At 34.4% G+C, this 16,686-nt stretch overlaps 1 protein-coding gene, 1 long non-coding RNA gene and 10 other non-coding genes across 12 annotated transcripts; 11 read left to right on the forward strand and 1 right to left on the reverse strand.

The window, feature by feature from the left end:
• Window positions 1-3,683: 3,683 nt before the first annotated feature.
• On the reverse strand, window positions 3,684-5,135 carry LOC115998850 (protein JINGUBANG-like). Its single transcript, XM_031238510.1, has one exon. The coding sequence runs from the start codon at window positions 5,133-5,135 to the stop codon at window positions 3,684-3,686; it is 1,452 nt and encodes a 483-aa protein (XP_031094370.1).
• A 2,091-nt stretch (window positions 5,136-7,226) lies between these two features.
• LOC115998503 lies at window positions 7,227-8,110 on the forward strand. The gene is made up of 2 exons (XR_004093905.1): window positions 7,227-7,484; window positions 7,820-8,110. It is a non-coding gene; the product is annotated as an uncharacterized LOC115998503 (long non-coding RNA).
• A 1,167-nt stretch (window positions 8,111-9,277) lies between these two features.
• On the forward strand, window positions 9,278-9,366 carry LOC116000539. The gene has a single exon (XR_004094121.1). It is a non-coding gene; the product is annotated as a small nucleolar RNA SNOR75 (small nucleolar RNA).
• A 76-nt stretch (window positions 9,367-9,442) lies between these two features.
• LOC116000540 lies at window positions 9,443-9,531 on the forward strand. Its single transcript, XR_004094122.1, has one exon. It is a non-coding gene; the product is annotated as a small nucleolar RNA SNOR75 (small nucleolar RNA).
• A 76-nt stretch (window positions 9,532-9,607) lies between these two features.
• Window positions 9,608-9,696, forward strand: LOC116000543. The gene has a single exon (XR_004094124.1). It is a non-coding gene; the product is annotated as a small nucleolar RNA SNOR75 (small nucleolar RNA).
• Window positions 9,697-9,774: 78 nt separating this feature from the next.
• On the forward strand, window positions 9,775-9,863 carry LOC116000541. The gene has a single exon (XR_004094123.1). It is a non-coding gene; the product is annotated as a small nucleolar RNA SNOR75 (small nucleolar RNA).
• Window positions 9,864-10,118: 255 nt separating this feature from the next.
• LOC116000537 lies at window positions 10,119-10,270 on the forward strand. The gene has a single exon (XR_004094120.1). It is a non-coding gene; the product is annotated as a small nucleolar RNA snoR134 (small nucleolar RNA).
• A 257-nt stretch (window positions 10,271-10,527) lies between these two features.
• On the forward strand, window positions 10,528-10,616 carry LOC116000533. Its single transcript, XR_004094116.1, has one exon. It is a non-coding gene; the product is annotated as a small nucleolar RNA U36a (small nucleolar RNA).
• A 39-nt stretch (window positions 10,617-10,655) lies between these two features.
• Window positions 10,656-10,750, forward strand: LOC116000570. The gene has a single exon (XR_004094145.1). It is a non-coding gene; the product is annotated as a small nucleolar RNA Z223 (small nucleolar RNA).
• A 70-nt stretch (window positions 10,751-10,820) lies between these two features.
• On the forward strand, window positions 10,821-10,929 carry LOC116000589. Its single transcript, XR_004094163.1, has one exon. It is a non-coding gene; the product is annotated as a small nucleolar RNA snoR97 (small nucleolar RNA).
• Window positions 10,930-10,962: 33 nt separating this feature from the next.
• Window positions 10,963-11,080, forward strand: LOC116000573. Its single transcript, XR_004094148.1, has one exon. It is a non-coding gene; the product is annotated as a small nucleolar RNA Z278 (small nucleolar RNA).
• Window positions 11,081-11,157: 77 nt separating this feature from the next.
• LOC116000591 lies at window positions 11,158-11,265 on the forward strand. The gene has a single exon (XR_004094164.1). It is a non-coding gene; the product is annotated as a small nucleolar RNA snoR97 (small nucleolar RNA).
• The last annotated feature ends 5,421 nt before the right edge of the window (window positions 11,266-16,686 follow it).

Consider the following 16,686-nt stretch of genomic DNA (forward strand, 5'->3'; position numbering starts at 1 on the left):
CCCCCCCCCCCCCCCCCCCAAAAAAAAATCTCCTTGGGCCAACATTCTTCACTTACCCATATCATTGGGTTTCCATGCCTCCCTTATCCCCTCATGGTTCCACCCTTCCTCCTTTATCACCGTCATTAAACTATCATTCCTCCTTCACCACCCCATAGACTTGGGTCATCCTTTCTCCCTTACCCGCTAGACCTAGACCCATCTTCCTCCTTTATTATTCTTGGGCTACCATGACTTTTTTCTCTTATTGGGCTACCATGACTTTCTCTTTGCTAGCCCATCAAGGCCCATTCACCTCCATGGGCTACCATTATCCTTTAGTCATTTACCACCTCTTGAATCAATACCTTCCCAATAAAATGGGCTCCCGAGACCCATGGCCCATCAACATATATGGAGAAAAAAATTTAGGGTTTAAAGCCTCTATTTTGAAAAGATTAATATTTATTTAATTATGTGATTTCCCAAGTTAATATTAAATAAAATAATTGAACAATTAATAAATTTGTATTATAGTCAAGTTGATAAAATTATAAATTATTATTTTAATAGCAATGGTTTGATTTTTATCAAAAACATTTGTGAAAATTCACACGAATTTGAGAATTCTGAATTAGTTTGGGAATTAAGTTTAAAATTATTCTACTTAACCGAGTATTTCAAATTATGCTTTAAAAGAAGAAGGGGAACCAAAAAAAAAAAGAAGGAGCAACCTGGTGTTAAGGAATGAATATTGATTCTTGATTGTGGACGTGGGAATTGTGAGGCTTTTTGGAGTTGCGAAATTCAAAGTTAAGCAACTACTACACCTAACAACTAGCTAATTTAGGTCATTCATTCTAATTTCAGAACACCCGTCAAGTTAAACTGTTAGATTTAGCTACCCTCTTGTTTGTGGTTGTAAATATGTATCACACTTGTATTAGACTGTTATACCGATCTTAAATAATTATTTGTTAGACTTTATTTCATTTTTCGTCTTAGATTATAACTGTTATTCTACTTTTTGTATCTTTTCTTTTCAGAACATCCATTGTTACTCATACTATTATTGTGATATGATCATTTTTTGTTCTCCGTTAACAAGTCCATTAAAATGTTGTTAACTTTGAAGGTATTTTAGTCTATTTCTAAAAACATAATAAGTCTCAATCAAGGTTATATCCTTGATTTATGTCCCTTTTCTAGATGCTAATAAATGTGTACATTTTACTTTAAATGTTGTACACTTTAATGTTATTAGACAAAATTGTCCCTACTACATTCTTGTTATACAAAACTATAGACAAAATTGTCCCTACTACATTCTTGTTATACAAAACTACAGACAAAATTGTCCCTACTACATTCTTGTTATACAAAACTACGCTTACACCGTTATAACACCATTAGTTTTAACTCCATCATTATTACCCTACACCTATATCTATCATATCTTTTTCCTATTCTTTAATTGTCATTTTATTAAAATTATTATATAATTAATTTAATGGTTGATTATATTTTAATTAAATTTCTACGAGTGGTAAATCATATATGTGTGTATAAAATACATATATTATTTGTGTATATATAATTTTTATTATACATTTTAATTATTTGTATTTATTAATATTTTAATATTGGGCATAAGTTTTCGCGCATCGCGCGTACAAAATACTAGTAATTTGAATAAGAGTTAATTTCAGTGGAAGTCTCTTATCTTTGGTGACAATTCTAAATTTAGTCACAAACTATCGTTTTTGTCATTTAACACCCCGGATTATCATATTTTGGTCACTTTTGGTCCTTGCGATAATTTTTCTAGTGAAATCATATTTTAGACAATGGTATTTTTGTCTCTTTAATTTTTTTTTTTCACAATGAGTTAATTTCAACGGAGGTTCATTGTCTTTGAGGTATTTTCAAATTTAATCCTAGACAATCGTTTTTGTCCTTTTAACACCCTAGCTAGACTATCATATTTTGGACACTTTTAGTCTTTATATGAAAATGCCATTTCACAAAATAGGATTTCACCTGAAAAAAGTCATCAGAATGACCAAAAGTGTCTAAAATATGATAGACTGCTCAAATGCGGCCACGCCTTCTCGTGCGATCGATGTGGCCGCTTGAAATAATACATCACTAGTGTTAACAAAATGCACCAATAGTGTTGAAATTTAAAATCTTTCCGCTTCATTTCTTTATAAATAGGGCCTGATTGTTGGCCAAAATGTGAACTTCATTTTGTGTGAATTTGAGAGTCTGCCGAGTTACTTACCTAAACTGGGCATCAAACTCTTCCCAAGCAAAGTTTTAAATGATGAGAGCTCCCGCCCACTATTACTCGGTAAATTTTTTTTTTTTTTTGGAATAAATTACTCGGTAAATTCTCCTCCTTCTTCTTCTTCTTCTTCTTCTTCTTCTTCTTCTTCTTCTTCTTCTTCTTCTTCTTCTTCTTCTTCTTCTTCTTCTTCTTTTTTTTTTTTTTAGTTAATTAGACTCCTTTCTAAGTGCCCTACCCTCTTAGAGGGATAATGTTGAACTTGGACAACCAAAATATCTCGGTCGGGGACTACGATAATTTTAATCGCCAAGCTAGATTATTCTACAATAATATAAGCAAATGAAACATTATTGATTATATATGCAAATAAAAACTTTTAGTTCCGCCCATATCAAGCACTGAAATTCTTTCCTCCCGTGCTTGGCCAAGCACTGATTGGCTAAGCACCGGAAAGTGGAAACCTTTCTGCAAAAGTGAATTTGTGCACATTTCTGGAGATTAATTAATTCAAACGGAACAAACAAATACCCATAACTAGTCCAATACTTCACATGAAAACCAACCAATAACCACAAATTCATAGTCCAAAATATAAAAATCTAACAACACTAATAAGTTCAATACAATGTCTGGAATCAAAACCAAAAAGGCAGCAAACATCATCTCTAAGCTGATATTTGTAAGGGTTAATGATTAAAAACCGCACGTGCTTTAAACCATATGAGTTTGCTTTACTTTTTCCTTTTACCTTAAGTCTGTGGAAATTATTTTGAATTTCAGTAAAGTTTGTGCCATTCTTTGATAACTACCCCAACTTGTAACTGGTAATTGTTGGTGAAGCTGGTGCTTTAGAATTACTGGAGATTTGAAGAAAAGGCAATTTAATTTCTTGTTATGTATCTCTTCATACATAATAAGTCATACAATCTTTAAATTTTTGACCAGTTGTCCCACCCAAAGAGGTGTTTACAATTCAGCAAGGGATTAGTCACTGTACACCATAAAACAATAGGTCATACAATTCAAAGATTATAGAAGTGGATTGTCTAGGTCAAATATTCACACTCAATTTTGCATTCTATACTGACTACTGTGTCATATAAAAAGATATAAAAGTTGACTAGTATAGCTTTTTCCAAAATTAGATGAATAAACAAAATCCATATATATACAAGTACATATACTAATAATCGCATTGATATTTGGATAGCTACCCAGGTGAGCTTGAAAAGTACAGGAGGCCGCCCATCTGTTCTCAACCAATGCATGAAATTTTCCTCAATCTATCTCAATCAACGTAGTATTTACAGAATGCATGCATGTTTCGGGGGATTATTATTCACGCCGTCGTCGTCCTTATCTTTTGGTGATCGATGCTGACAACATTAATCCCAGGTTTAATTTCTCATCGGTCTTACCATTCACGCCTGCTTCGGAGTATTCTGCTAGCTTGGGCCGACAACGCGGGTTGCGGCGGGGCGAAACCGCCCGCTTCCGCCCCCGCCGCCACCGCCGCCGCATGTTGTGGGAATTGCATGGGGGGCAATTCCGACAACACCTTCCATATCTTCACCGACTTATCAAGGCTGCCGCTGTAGAGTATCCAGTATTTGTTGGCGCCGGCGCCGTCCTCTTCCACGGCGAGGCATTTAACGGGGCCGCCGTGGCCGTTGAGCACCGACAAGCAGAGGTGATCGTTGCCGTCCCTCCTCCACACGCAGATGTTGGTGTCGGCGGAGCCGCTGAACACCAAATTCCCGGCCGCCGCGAGGCAAAGAACCGCCAGTTTGTGGCCGCGCAATACCCCCGACGGCAACACGTCCATGTTCCGGTCCCAGAAATTCACCAGCCCGTCGGAGGAGCCGCAGTAAATATGGGTATCCAAAGGATCAATAACCAAAGACGTAATCGCGCATTCTTGTTTTAACAACGTTCGTACGAGTAAATGTTTTGTCCGTTTCCCTTTAAACTCCCGCCGCCACACCTTCACCGACCCGTCGGCCGACCCGGAAAATACTAGCCCGTCGAACCCCAATACCACGGAATTCACGGCGTCATCGTGAGCGCTGATCGATTCTAAGCACTTGGAATCCTCTATTCTCCATACTTTAATGGTTTTGTCCCAGGAAGATGAGTACAAGAGCGTTGAATCCTCGCTGAGAATGAGGGATGAAATGGCGTCGAAATGTTTGATCCAAACGGCGTTATGGTTCTTCCTCGTCTCCACATAATTGCTAGGTTTAATCGATTTCTTGATACACGCTTTGAAGGTCGGTAAAGTCCCAATTCGTTTATGAACGCTAGGGTTCTTATTGGAGACTTTCCAGACTCGGATTTTCCCGTCTTGATGACCGGTGAAAATTCTCTCCCCGGCGATTATAATCGCTTTCACTAACCCGCTGTTGGATTTGAAGAACGTGAATTCCTTCTGGTTTTTCCATACCCTTATGTTCTTGCTATCCGAGCCGGTATAAAGCAAATCGCCGGAGGCGGCGAGGGAGTAAATATGCCCTTCTTCGCGGACCAGGGAGCCCATTGGGCCGGTGGAGGAGTAGCAGTCGTCGTCGGCGGCGGCGGGCGGCGGCGCAGAGCTATGAGCGTGCCAGGGAGACCTGGACACGGGAGACGTCGGGTTCTCGAAAGAACTTCCGGCGAACGGCGAGTCGGCCCAGGAAACGACGTCGTCGTAGTATCCCATGGTCATCGGAGATGGCCGGCCCCTGTCTTTAGCGGACTCCGACGCGGTACTGAACCGGAAAGAAAGATCTTCGTCGGGATCGGGCTGTAAAAACACCCCTCTATTTCTCCGGCAATTGGTGCTGTTGCATTCCAACATCTTCTTCTTGCTTCTCGAATTCTTCATCATTATCTTATAATATAAAACAAAAAACTGGATCGCAGATCTTGGATTCAAAGAACACTAGAACAGGGTGGTTAATTATTTAATGCGATCGATTGATCGATTAGAAAGTCAAGATTTAATGGCGTTTTCATATATATCATTCATACTGCAGACTGTTTGCGGATTGAATCGGGACACAAATTTCCTTTAATTTCTTCTTTTTCTTTTCTGGGCAATGTCTAAAATTAGGTGGATTATAATTCTAGACCGGGATTGGAGGAAAACGTGTGGTTTCTGAGGGGCCAGGAAAATATTGAACGTTAAATGGTCAACTCACCAACGATTCACTCAAACAAATGTATGATAAACATTAAAAACAAACATTTTCCAAGGCATTGATAATTTTACAGTTTGAATTTTGATGTAGGTTGTTTAATGTTGATTTTAATTATAAAATTTTTAATTTTGATACATTATATTTCTTAGGAGTGTTAATGACTTTGTTGTTTATGGTACCAAAGGGAGGTCATGGGTTTGAATCTCAGTTTTTTTATATTACTAGTAAATTACTCGTGCGATGCAAGGATTAATTTTTTATATTATATATTTAAATAATAAAATTAAAGGTGAAGTTATAATTATAATATTTGAGAATTTACTTATATAACTTGTAATGAAAATTTAATGGTTTTTTTTAATAACTTGTGAGGACCATTTTGTGGTTCATATTTTTATTATTCACCCTTGTATATACACTATCCACCTTATTAGCAAGCATACAGGATTTGTTTAATACAACATAATGGTGATGTGGACTTGATTATCCATCATGAATTGATGCTTAATTTGTGATTATTGCAAGTAGGGGAAGAACCCTAACATAAGGTTATGTGTTTGTGAAGGTTGCTAATGTTTGATCACTTTGATGTATACATTCATTGGCATGTATTTGAAAGATTCCTTGTCTCAACAAGAGTTGAGTGATGAATTCGAGCCACCCCTTACATAAACCCAATTTGCTTCCATGAAAATATGAGAAATTGAGGGTTTAAGATGTTTTGTGTGTTTGATAGACTTGGAATTGATACACCATGAGAGTGGGGTAGTTCCTTGTTCTAATCATTGTTTATTTGTTCATTAAAGTGGCTTTAGACTATGATACCTATGTGCATTCCCGATTGACTCCTTGGTTACTTGTTCTCCCTAATACCATATGTTATTAAAGCATTTAGATGATAATACTCTATAGCTTGAGTCTCATTTCTTTATTTCGTGTTTATTTTGCCATCTTATTAATATGTGTTGTGCTATTTTCTTTAATTATCATTGCCTGAAACTTATTGTTTGCTTAGCTTCTTGTGTATTTTCTTATGCTAGTGCCTAGTTGTTTGTGATTGCATATTATGTGTCATAACTCGCAATCCTCATTGAAATGACATTGTACCCCGTCCACTCACTATCATTATTTTTGCTGCATCACATACTTTAATGGAATTGACATATTATACATGAATGGACGAAAATACCTTTACAAACTACACAATCCGGTATGTTTTAGCCGTATGGGTGACTGGCGTGATCAATTTTGATACGAAAACAATAGCCGTGGACTCGTGGAGGAAAATTGATAATAATTAAACATGTGGACTAAAACTGTCATTTTGCTAATACTCGTAGCACCAACATGGGTATTTCTTTTACAAAAAAGTAATATGTATTATTGAACTATTCACAAAAAGTGCAATTAAACCATTTGAACTATAAAAATCTTTAAATACACTCGTGAACTTGGGAAAAAAATGCAATCAAGTCATTTGACTTCTATTACAAGTAGACATCAAGTTATCCATGATTTGTATGTCACCTCATAATATTTTGGTGATTTGGATCCTACTTAATAATAATAATAATAATAATAATAATAGGACAAATGAATGTTTCCAAGCAAAATTTGATGCCACCAAGAGTTCATTGGTGAATCATTCCATGCAATCAAATTAAAATTGATGCTACCAAGGGTTGTTTTATTGGTTAGGTGTGAATCCCAAAGTTACATATATGATCCTATAAACTAAAGGGGTTAAGGGCAATCATATATAGACGTGAAGAAATGCACATACACATACAACGTAACGCATTGAATTGAAATCAAGGGTAGAATGTGCTTTAAAGTTGATTGCCGGCAGTGCGGGAAGTCATCGTGGGGAGGATGTGGGAAGCACTTGACCACCCTCTACTCCACCATTCAAACCGGCAACCATTGCTTATGTCGTCCTTGGCCGAGCGTCGCCATCGCCACCCCTCCTGCTCAGAACGCCACCAATCAACCACTGCTTGCTACACCTCCAAATCCACCTACTGCAACTACTGCAGGTATATATATGTGTATGTGCCTGCGCAATCTTTAATTTATACTACAACTCTTATACCAAATAAAATAATAGTTGCCCCATGGGAAGCCGGCAGCGTGGGATTGTGCGACTTGCAATTTACATTTGCAAAAGTTCTAGGGGTGAGGTCATGTGGACTTAAAATTAGTCCAGCCTTCTAAAAGCTATAGATAGGGAAAATTTGATACTGGATGGATGTGAGATTAAAAAAAAAAAAAAAAGAAAGAGAAATGTTCTATGTTAAAATGTAATAATCTTTTTTTTTTTTTTTTTTTTTTTTTTTTAGAATTGTAATTAATTTATTTTTATTATCCTCAGGTGTTGCAGGTAGGATGGCATCTTAATTAAAGATGGATTGGATAAGCAATCAATAGTTCGACACTCCCATGTATGGATGGTTTTAAATAAGGTCATGTCTCACTATAGGAGACCAATACTTGTAGTAGAAATTAATAAAACGTAGGTAGGGGATGAAGTGAGGTCAATATGCATTGACCAACCCACCCCTACCATTTTCAAGTTTGTGTACCAATATTTTACCCTATGGGAGTTGCCGATTAACCATTTTAGTTTAAACCGGTGAATAATATAAACTGATTTACTTCATTATATTTTTATGTTAGTAAGAGTTACAATACTCAAAGCACACATTCAAGTGTGGCTATGAGCTTTCCTATAAATTAAAGTTGGTGTGCTTATAAATCAATCAAAAACTTATTTATAATTTTGCTAAAATTAATTAAGTTGCATTTCTAGTGCAATACCAATTCAGACATGTGCATTTTTTTAAATAATAAATATATCTGTTGCAATTATTTTTTTTTATAAATTTAATTAGTGAAGAAGTACAAAACAGCCTCTAAATTTGGTGGAAAAATATAAATAACATTACATTATACACTTGATACTGAAAACTCTTAACATTTGTAAATATGCACTTGATATTGTATATAGTCAAAAATGTGAGGCCTAAGTTGCACGTTATTGGATTTTTTTTTAAAATAAATAATTTTAATTAAACAATGAAATATTAATGATTAATGAACATCAAACCATTGTGCCCAAAATAGAGACCACCCAAATATAAAGACTATCATGAAGAATAATGCTACACACCCTTTTAATTTATTTTCATAACAGAGACACTATTTTTTTGGTGCTTTGGAGGGGTCGCATGCCCTGTTAAGCGACATGTAACGTCATAGTGCTTCCCGCGCCAGCTTGGAGGAGCTCTCTAAGGTTGTTGGGTGGCTCCTCGAAGACCACCGTCACCCATTTCCCAACTTGTCCCAAATTTGCCAATCTATTTGTACATTTGTTCTCTTCTCTTAAGACATGTCTAATTTTGACACCCAATCTCCAATTATTCACCCTTTTTCTGCACACTATCAAATAGGTGAAGCTAGTCAATTCATAAACACCCACGAATATGAGTCTATGTTAAGAAAAAAAAAGTTAAAACGAGAAACTTTGGAAGAGATCCTATCACGAAGTGGATGTAATCCAGAATTGAATCAATTGGGCCTATGCAAAGATTTATAGCCCAATAATTTCTGCAGCCCTAGTAGAGAAAACCCTACCAAGCTAAATAACTAAAACCCTAAATTTGAGTGGGTTGCGCCTATAAGATGCTGCTCCGAGTTATCATCAGCAGGCGACATCTCTAGGTGATGTTCTATTCTCTTTCTTTTCACTATTGAATTTCTATTTGTTCTTTGTATTCCTTTGAATCTTTGTTTGAATCAAGCAATCGAAATGGGTAATTGGCCGTGTGTTCCTCTGTGATGAGTAAATACAGATGACGAGTCTGATCGAAATCCATTCTTAAACCCGTGAGGACAAAACGAGGCATTTGTCTGAGAGGAACCACTGCACCCCTTTCATTCGTTTGTATGTTTTTCATTGCGGTGTATGCTTTTATTCCATAAAAATAGCTCTTTTTCTCTGTGATGAACAAATACAGATAACGAGTCTGATCGAAATCCATTCTTAAACCCGTGAGGACAAATCGAGGCATTTGTCTGAGAGGAAACATTGCACCCTTTTCATTCGTTTTATGTTTTTACATTGCGTTTTATACTTTTATTCCATAAAAATAGCTCTTTTTCTCTGTGACGAACAAATACAGATGACGAGTCTGATCGAAATCCATTCTAAAACCCGTGAGGACAATTCGAGGCATTTGTCTGAGAGGAGTACTGCACCTTTTTTCATTTGTTTGCTATGATTTTTTCTCTTTTCATTGCGTTTTATTCCATGAGAATTGCTCTTTTTCTCTGTGATGAAAGAATTAAGATGACGAGTCTGATTGAAATCCATTCTAAAACTCGTGAGGACAATTCGAGGCATTTGTCTGAGAGAAATAAACCCTTTTCAACCTTTTTATTCTATGTTATTTAATATAAATTTCGTAAAAATGGCTCCTTTCTGAACTTAGTATAAAATATTCAAGCTGATTACTTTCTTTGAAAATGTTTATTTATTTTTATTGAATGCGATCTATTCAAATTTGATTTCGATTAGGGATGGTGTTTTGTGTAGGCCTTAATACAGACATTAATATGCAGATTTCTATGTTTATCTCTCAATGTGTGTAAGTGTTTGTTTTTATCTAGTTCTGCACGTAGCTACCCGGGCTCGTCTGAGATGAATGTGAAGAAGAAGGAAGTCCCAATACTCGTGCTAAATTAATCTCGCCGCTAGTGTTGCAGCTTAGCCCTTTGTACCTTTTTTCCATGGCTGATCTGTGTCAATTCAACGGCTACACTTGCTTGTTTTTGAAATATGCATCTTTGATTTTGAATTTTTTTTTGATTGTTTGCCTCTCCTCACCTTTAGCTTCCTTTCTAATTGTCAATGAAAGCAGTGGCTAGTCATGGAGGCAAAAATTCATTGCCGATGTTACGTGGGGTATTCATTTTTTCTGACTGATTTACTCCTAAGTACGTCTGCTATAGTTTCTATGTTTTTAAATTGGATATGCACTTTTATTATTCATGTGTTATTATTTTTATGTTTCAATGTCTTGGCGATATTAAAATAGATTTATCTGTGCTTCTGAGATCAATCGATGAAGCAAGGACAAATAAATGGTTGAATTTCTTAATATGAGCCTGGATTTTGCTTTTGTTTAAATATGCAGAATATTCTCTTTATTTGTTAATTGATGATAACAATTCAGCTTTCAAACGCCAGTTCTGCTTCTGAATAACCTTGATTGATAGAGCTGTTGTTTTATCTGAGCCTATTGATTCCTTACATCATAAGTTGTAATATTGATCATTGTATTTTGATTGAGTTTTAACTATACTCTTTCTCTGCATTTTAGTGGGTTTAGGGTCTGACAAACTCAGAAATTTAAGTGCTGTTTATCAGCTTCTCTCTGGCAAATCTGACTGAGATTGGAGTTAAATGATAGCACAACATATATTTTTGGATGCATATATAATCTGTAATTCATTGCCTATGATGTTTTAATCCATATTAGTGAGGTGTAGTGGAGCCAAGTCCCTGCATTGCAGGGGGAACCTCCTTGGTGAAGCTATATTCCATAAGATCATACTGGAAATTTTCTGAGGCATTTAACCTATAGTGTATGCTTTCAAGAAACTATTTTTGTATTGAACTGAGTTTATACTATGTGATTAACCCAAAAGGTTTAATTTTGGTGATTGCAACTGATAAACTCATATATTCAGTGCTGTCCATCACCTCCTACCTTCGGATTTTCTACTGGAATGGAGTTAAATAACGGCACAACATCATGTTAATTATGGAAATTGTTATGATTTACATGTGATTAGTAATGTTTGTATATCTATGGTGTTGTTATGTCATGTTTCATGCTTTCAAGTTTTGGGCGTTCCCTGATTTCATGGAGTTTTACGAATCATAATTATAATGGAGAAATATTAATATGGGCCGTTTGAATTAAGTAAACCCAAATAAAGGATTTACAGTGGAGAATATGGAAAGTAATTGATAATACCTAATGGACAATGAGCTTGTTACCCTTGCTATTTATTGCCTTATTACAAAGACTGAATGTTTGGGAGAAATAAGAGAAGCTGAAAGAAATTAGTCACAAAGAGTAAAACAAAGTAATGGAATTATAGAAAGGTATTCATCAAATAAAAGATAATACTCAATAATAAAAGGGACACCATAACAAATATTTCTCAATCATTTCTTGATTGAATATACAACATAATCTTTCACAAAAGTTAAAAGTTATCATAAAATAATTAGCCCGGCATTGATTCATATGCTCCAAGAAATAAATAAAAGGAGATTAGAAAGTTTGTTGATTAAAATAAAAATAAAATTAAACCATCGTTCTCTGTATCCACACAAAAAAAGATTTTCTCAAGGCGCAAGCATGATATTCTTTTTTTTTTTTCTTTTTGACATTTCTTTTGCTTAAATCATTGCACTTTTTTTGGTTCCATAATTTAAGAATTATCTTATCTTTTATTCATGTTACAATTCCAGTTTGTACAGTATGATGAACCCTTAAGGATAAGCTTCTATATATAAAATAAAACCCAGTGCGCTGTATGTCTTCACTGATTAGAAAGCAAAAGACAGCAATAACAACCGAAAGCAAACAAAAACAAAAAAAAAAAAGAGCAACAACTACCCAAAGTGAACATATATTTAGTGCTCCATCTAGACAGTCTTGTGCCTATAGAATTATTGTTAGAGTAAGTTTGTGTGAGATGATCTTAAGTGGAGTTTATAATATTTTTGTATTTATAAATGATGAATTTTTTTCTTACCCAAGCACAGTGAGAGGTAGCCTCCATTGAGACTTGAACCCACCGCTTCCACATGGAGGTGCAACCATGTGCCACTAGACCACAAGGTCATTTGATAATAGTTTAATTATATATGTGAAAAGTTAATTAATTTCTTTATTGTTTCCGTTTTGGTCGTAATAATGTAAATCTGAGGAACAAAAAATGAAAAGAAAAAATGAGGATAGCATCAAATGACCAAATCTGCTTTGCATAAGCATGGAGAAGTTGAGGGCCCATATGTGCTGCCATATTTTATGCCAAGTAGGGACGCCTGGGTAACACATCTACCTATTAGATTTGAAATTTCAATAGTGGGAGTTGGTACACACTACATACAATGAATTATTAAAAATGTGTTTCAGGGTTGTAAACAATTTAATTTGGATATTGGTGAAGATGAATTTGTCAACATAGAAAACATTGGTATCCTTTAGTTTGCCAACTCATCTTTAGATGAGACTTTTTTTTTTTTGAACAATGTTTAGATGAGACTTAGAGCAACCTCAATAGTCTAGAATTTTGCTTGGTTTTGTTCAGTCTTGTAGGAGAGAGAAAGAGAGAGAGAAAAAAAAAAAACAACTTGACAATAGCAACAAAAAAAAAAAAACAAGATTCACACGCCCATTCTAGGCATACAAAAGTACAGAAAATACATGAGTTCCGAGTATTTCTTTCCAAAGGGCGGCCCACAAAAAACTTGGTTTTGCAGGGATATATAAAAACTTCAAAAAAATCACCCTCCCCATTTGTGAAAAAAAAAAAAAAAAAAAAACCCCTCCTTAGTGTGTGTGTGTGTGTTTTTTTTTTTTTTTCTACAAAAACCTCTTAATAAACCACAAATGTGGTTGCTCTGATCTAAATTATATGCATTTTTATTTTTATTGAAAATATTTGTGAAAATATAAACAATTAGAATGTTTAACTGTTTAAGTTTAAAAATATTTTAAAGTTTAGAAATTACATTTTATATTAAATTGACTTTGTGATAATTTTCATTTACTACTATTCAACTACTTATTAGAGAGTACTAATTTGGTGCACTACTTTTATTTACTAATGTACTATTTAAATTGTGAAATAATTACTTATTTATGCATATAAAAAAAATATTTATAAATATACCCCTATTTTTGAAATTCACATTTTTCATTTTCCCATTTTCCCTTTTTATGCAACACAACTAAAAAGTATTACATATTTGAAATCAATGTAAGATGGTCTTATATAAGATTAATATTTTTTATTCGAATTACTTTTTTTTAGTATTAGACTCTATTACAATATAGTTTCTGTTCAATATATTTTCTCTATCTGTTGTAGTCCAAATAATCAATATTCCACCACTAAAAATTCGATCATGTAACATTCTTTCAAGAAAAGTCACAGAGGTATCAACTGAGCACAAGAAGCTTAACATATTGAAAATACATTATTTTGCTTAAATTGTGAATTTGTGTTAAGTTATTGGCCCACAAGTGGGAGAAATTTTGGCATGGATCCCTGCCCATTAATGCATGAATTATGAAGCTGAAGGTGTGAAAGCGAAGTGCAAAGGGAAGGTGATTTAATTGGTGGAGCTGAGGATAATGAAGCATTATATTGTTTTGGTGGATAATGGTAGCTACTAGCTAGTGCGCTGTCGGTAATGTGCAGCCAAAAAAGGATTAGATTTTCCCAGATTACATTACACTTTCTTATCTATTCTATTCAATATACAAATTCATTACTAACTAATTCACCTTACAAATCCTTAATTATTAAACAGACAACAAAGGTAGAGATATATAATCTGAATCTATATTTTTCAAATCAATAATAATCCTTTCTCACCAATTAATCACATAGATTTTTTTATTTTTTTTGGCTTTTTGTCTTACAAGCTAGTCTTAATTACATTTAATCCCTAACTTTTTTATATTGTCACATAATTGAAGGATGTGTTCTTTCTGGACTAAAATGCTAATTAAATTGATAGTTGGACTATACATTTAGCATTAGTTAATTCGAAGAATGATTTCTTGACTATAGAGATTTATCAATTTTTATTCTCAACTTTCAATTAGACCATAAATGGTTCATAAACTTGTTATTGAGATGGGTAAATTGAGTTTCATAAACTTAATACATTGGAATTTGGAACATCATTAGTGGGACTGAGAAAAACAACAAATTTACATTATTACCCTTGAATTTAATGTTTACTAAATTGATATTTAACTGGATGACCAAATTTGGAACAAAATTAATAGTTAAGGGATCATTTATGGTGAAATTAAAAGTTGATGATAAAAGTTGGTAAATGTCAATAGCCAATAGACCATTTATGATCCAATTGAAAGTCGAAGATAAAAATTAATAATTGTCAATAATCAAGTAACCATTCTTTAAATTAACTCCATTTAGTATTTATGTGCCTTAACATGCCCTCATGTATGTGGACTAATTACTTTTTGATGGGCCGCATGTGGCATGTGAACATATAGGCTGGTTTACCTACTTGCACTGTTGCAAAAATCCCCGCCTAGGCACCCGCCTAGGCCGCCTAGACACCCGCCTAGGCGCTAGGCGCTCCTAGACCGTGGCGAATTGCTCTCTAGGTGTCCGCCTAGGTGGCCGGCCGCTTAGGAGGCCGCCTAGCGCCTAACTCGGCCGACTAGGCCGAATTTGGCCGAGTTAACTCACCCAACTCGAAAGAGTTAGCCGAGTTAACTCGAGCGAGTCGGCATTATTAATTTTATTATTATATTTTTATATATTTAAATTTATTTATTTATATAAGTAAGAGAAGTAAGAGATATATATATATAATATAATATATGACATATACCCACACACGTAAATTAATTTTTTGTTTTTATAGGTCGCCGCCTAGAACCGCCTAGGCGCCGCCTAGACCGCTTAGGCGCTAGGCGCTAGTCTACCGCCCGACTAGCGCCTAGCGCCTGCTGCAACCATGCCTACTTGTAGTCATTTGTCAACTAGTGCCACAATGCGAGGTTTACCTATTGAACACCCTCAAGTAGTGATTGCGGGTATCATTAAAAAAACTAAAACATATTTTCTTTTCAACTAAAAGTTTAAATTGATATAGAGAAAATTATAATTTTCATTTATAGTTAATATCGCTTTTCAATAGTACTTCCTAATTAGTTACTAAGGTAGCTTATTTAGTCTTTTTTTTTTAATTTTTTATTTTAATATAACTTATCTCATCAGGAAATATAACTTCTGCATAACATAACCCCAGTGGTTCATTGCTCATATTTTGTTTAATCACTTTAATATAGTGAAACTAATACATGTTTACACTTTATTTGACTTAATGACATAAATTGGTTGTTTGTTATGTAGATGAATGTACTTATTTTTCCACACTAAATCATAGTAAGTGCATATTTAATTTGCTTCTATAGTTCTATGCATAAGGAAAAAAGATATGGGATGGAATGTGTTTGATGTTTTTATTCATTATATTTTATTAGAAGTTGTTATAATATAACTGAATTGAGACGAGTCATATTATATATACTTTGGTTATAAAATTTCATCCGACATACTAAATTCTAACCGGTCAATTATCTAATCAAGAATTCTCTGTTCTCTTAATTTAACAATCAACAAATCACAACATGTCATGTTAGGTGGCAAAAATGTTATCTTCCAGATAACTTTAATTTTTATTTTTTCTGATGAAATATATTTCAATTGAATATAAATTGTAATGAATGATTAAATATGATAATATTGATAATTACACCTAACTTACGAACTTCATTTTAATTATAAATAAATTATTATATTCTTACATTTCTATGCAATATTTTTATTATAGATTAGTTGAATATAATTATAATTTCACATTGTAAAAGACCCCAAATGTTGTTGAACATATTTTTAGGGAATATACTTTTGCGTAATAATTGTATGCACATGGCCGGGCATAATATAAGATACAATAATTGTATAGTATATTCAAATTATTTATATATGCTAGAATCATCTATGACTCTATGAGTCAACCATTAAAAAATAAATAAAAAAAGAAAGAAGAAGAAATGCTTTTCTTTTCTTTTATTTGGAAATTATGAGGTGGCCCGTGGGTGCAACAAACGATGAAACGAAACCGTTTTTAGGAAGTAAAAATGATTTTATAGGACAGGGGGGCTTAAACTGCTGTCAGAACCGCAGGAACTTGTAAAGTACTAAAAGGCAATTAACCACTTTTGGTGGCACCTCATTTGCCCACTTGGCGTCTTTCTTAAGCTCTGTTCCTACTTTTAGCCCACCCTCCTCGGAATCTGTTGTGGCTGGATCTCCATTCTTAACAATTTTGGAGAGGTAGAGTACTGATTTTGGACTCGACCCTTCACTTATTTCTGATTCCCG

Source organism: Ipomoea triloba, chromosome 12 (assembly GCF_003576645.1).
Source record: "Ipomoea triloba cultivar NCNSP0323 chromosome 12, ASM357664v1".
Lineage (NCBI taxonomy): Eukaryota > Viridiplantae > Streptophyta > Magnoliopsida > Solanales > Convolvulaceae > Ipomoea > Ipomoea triloba.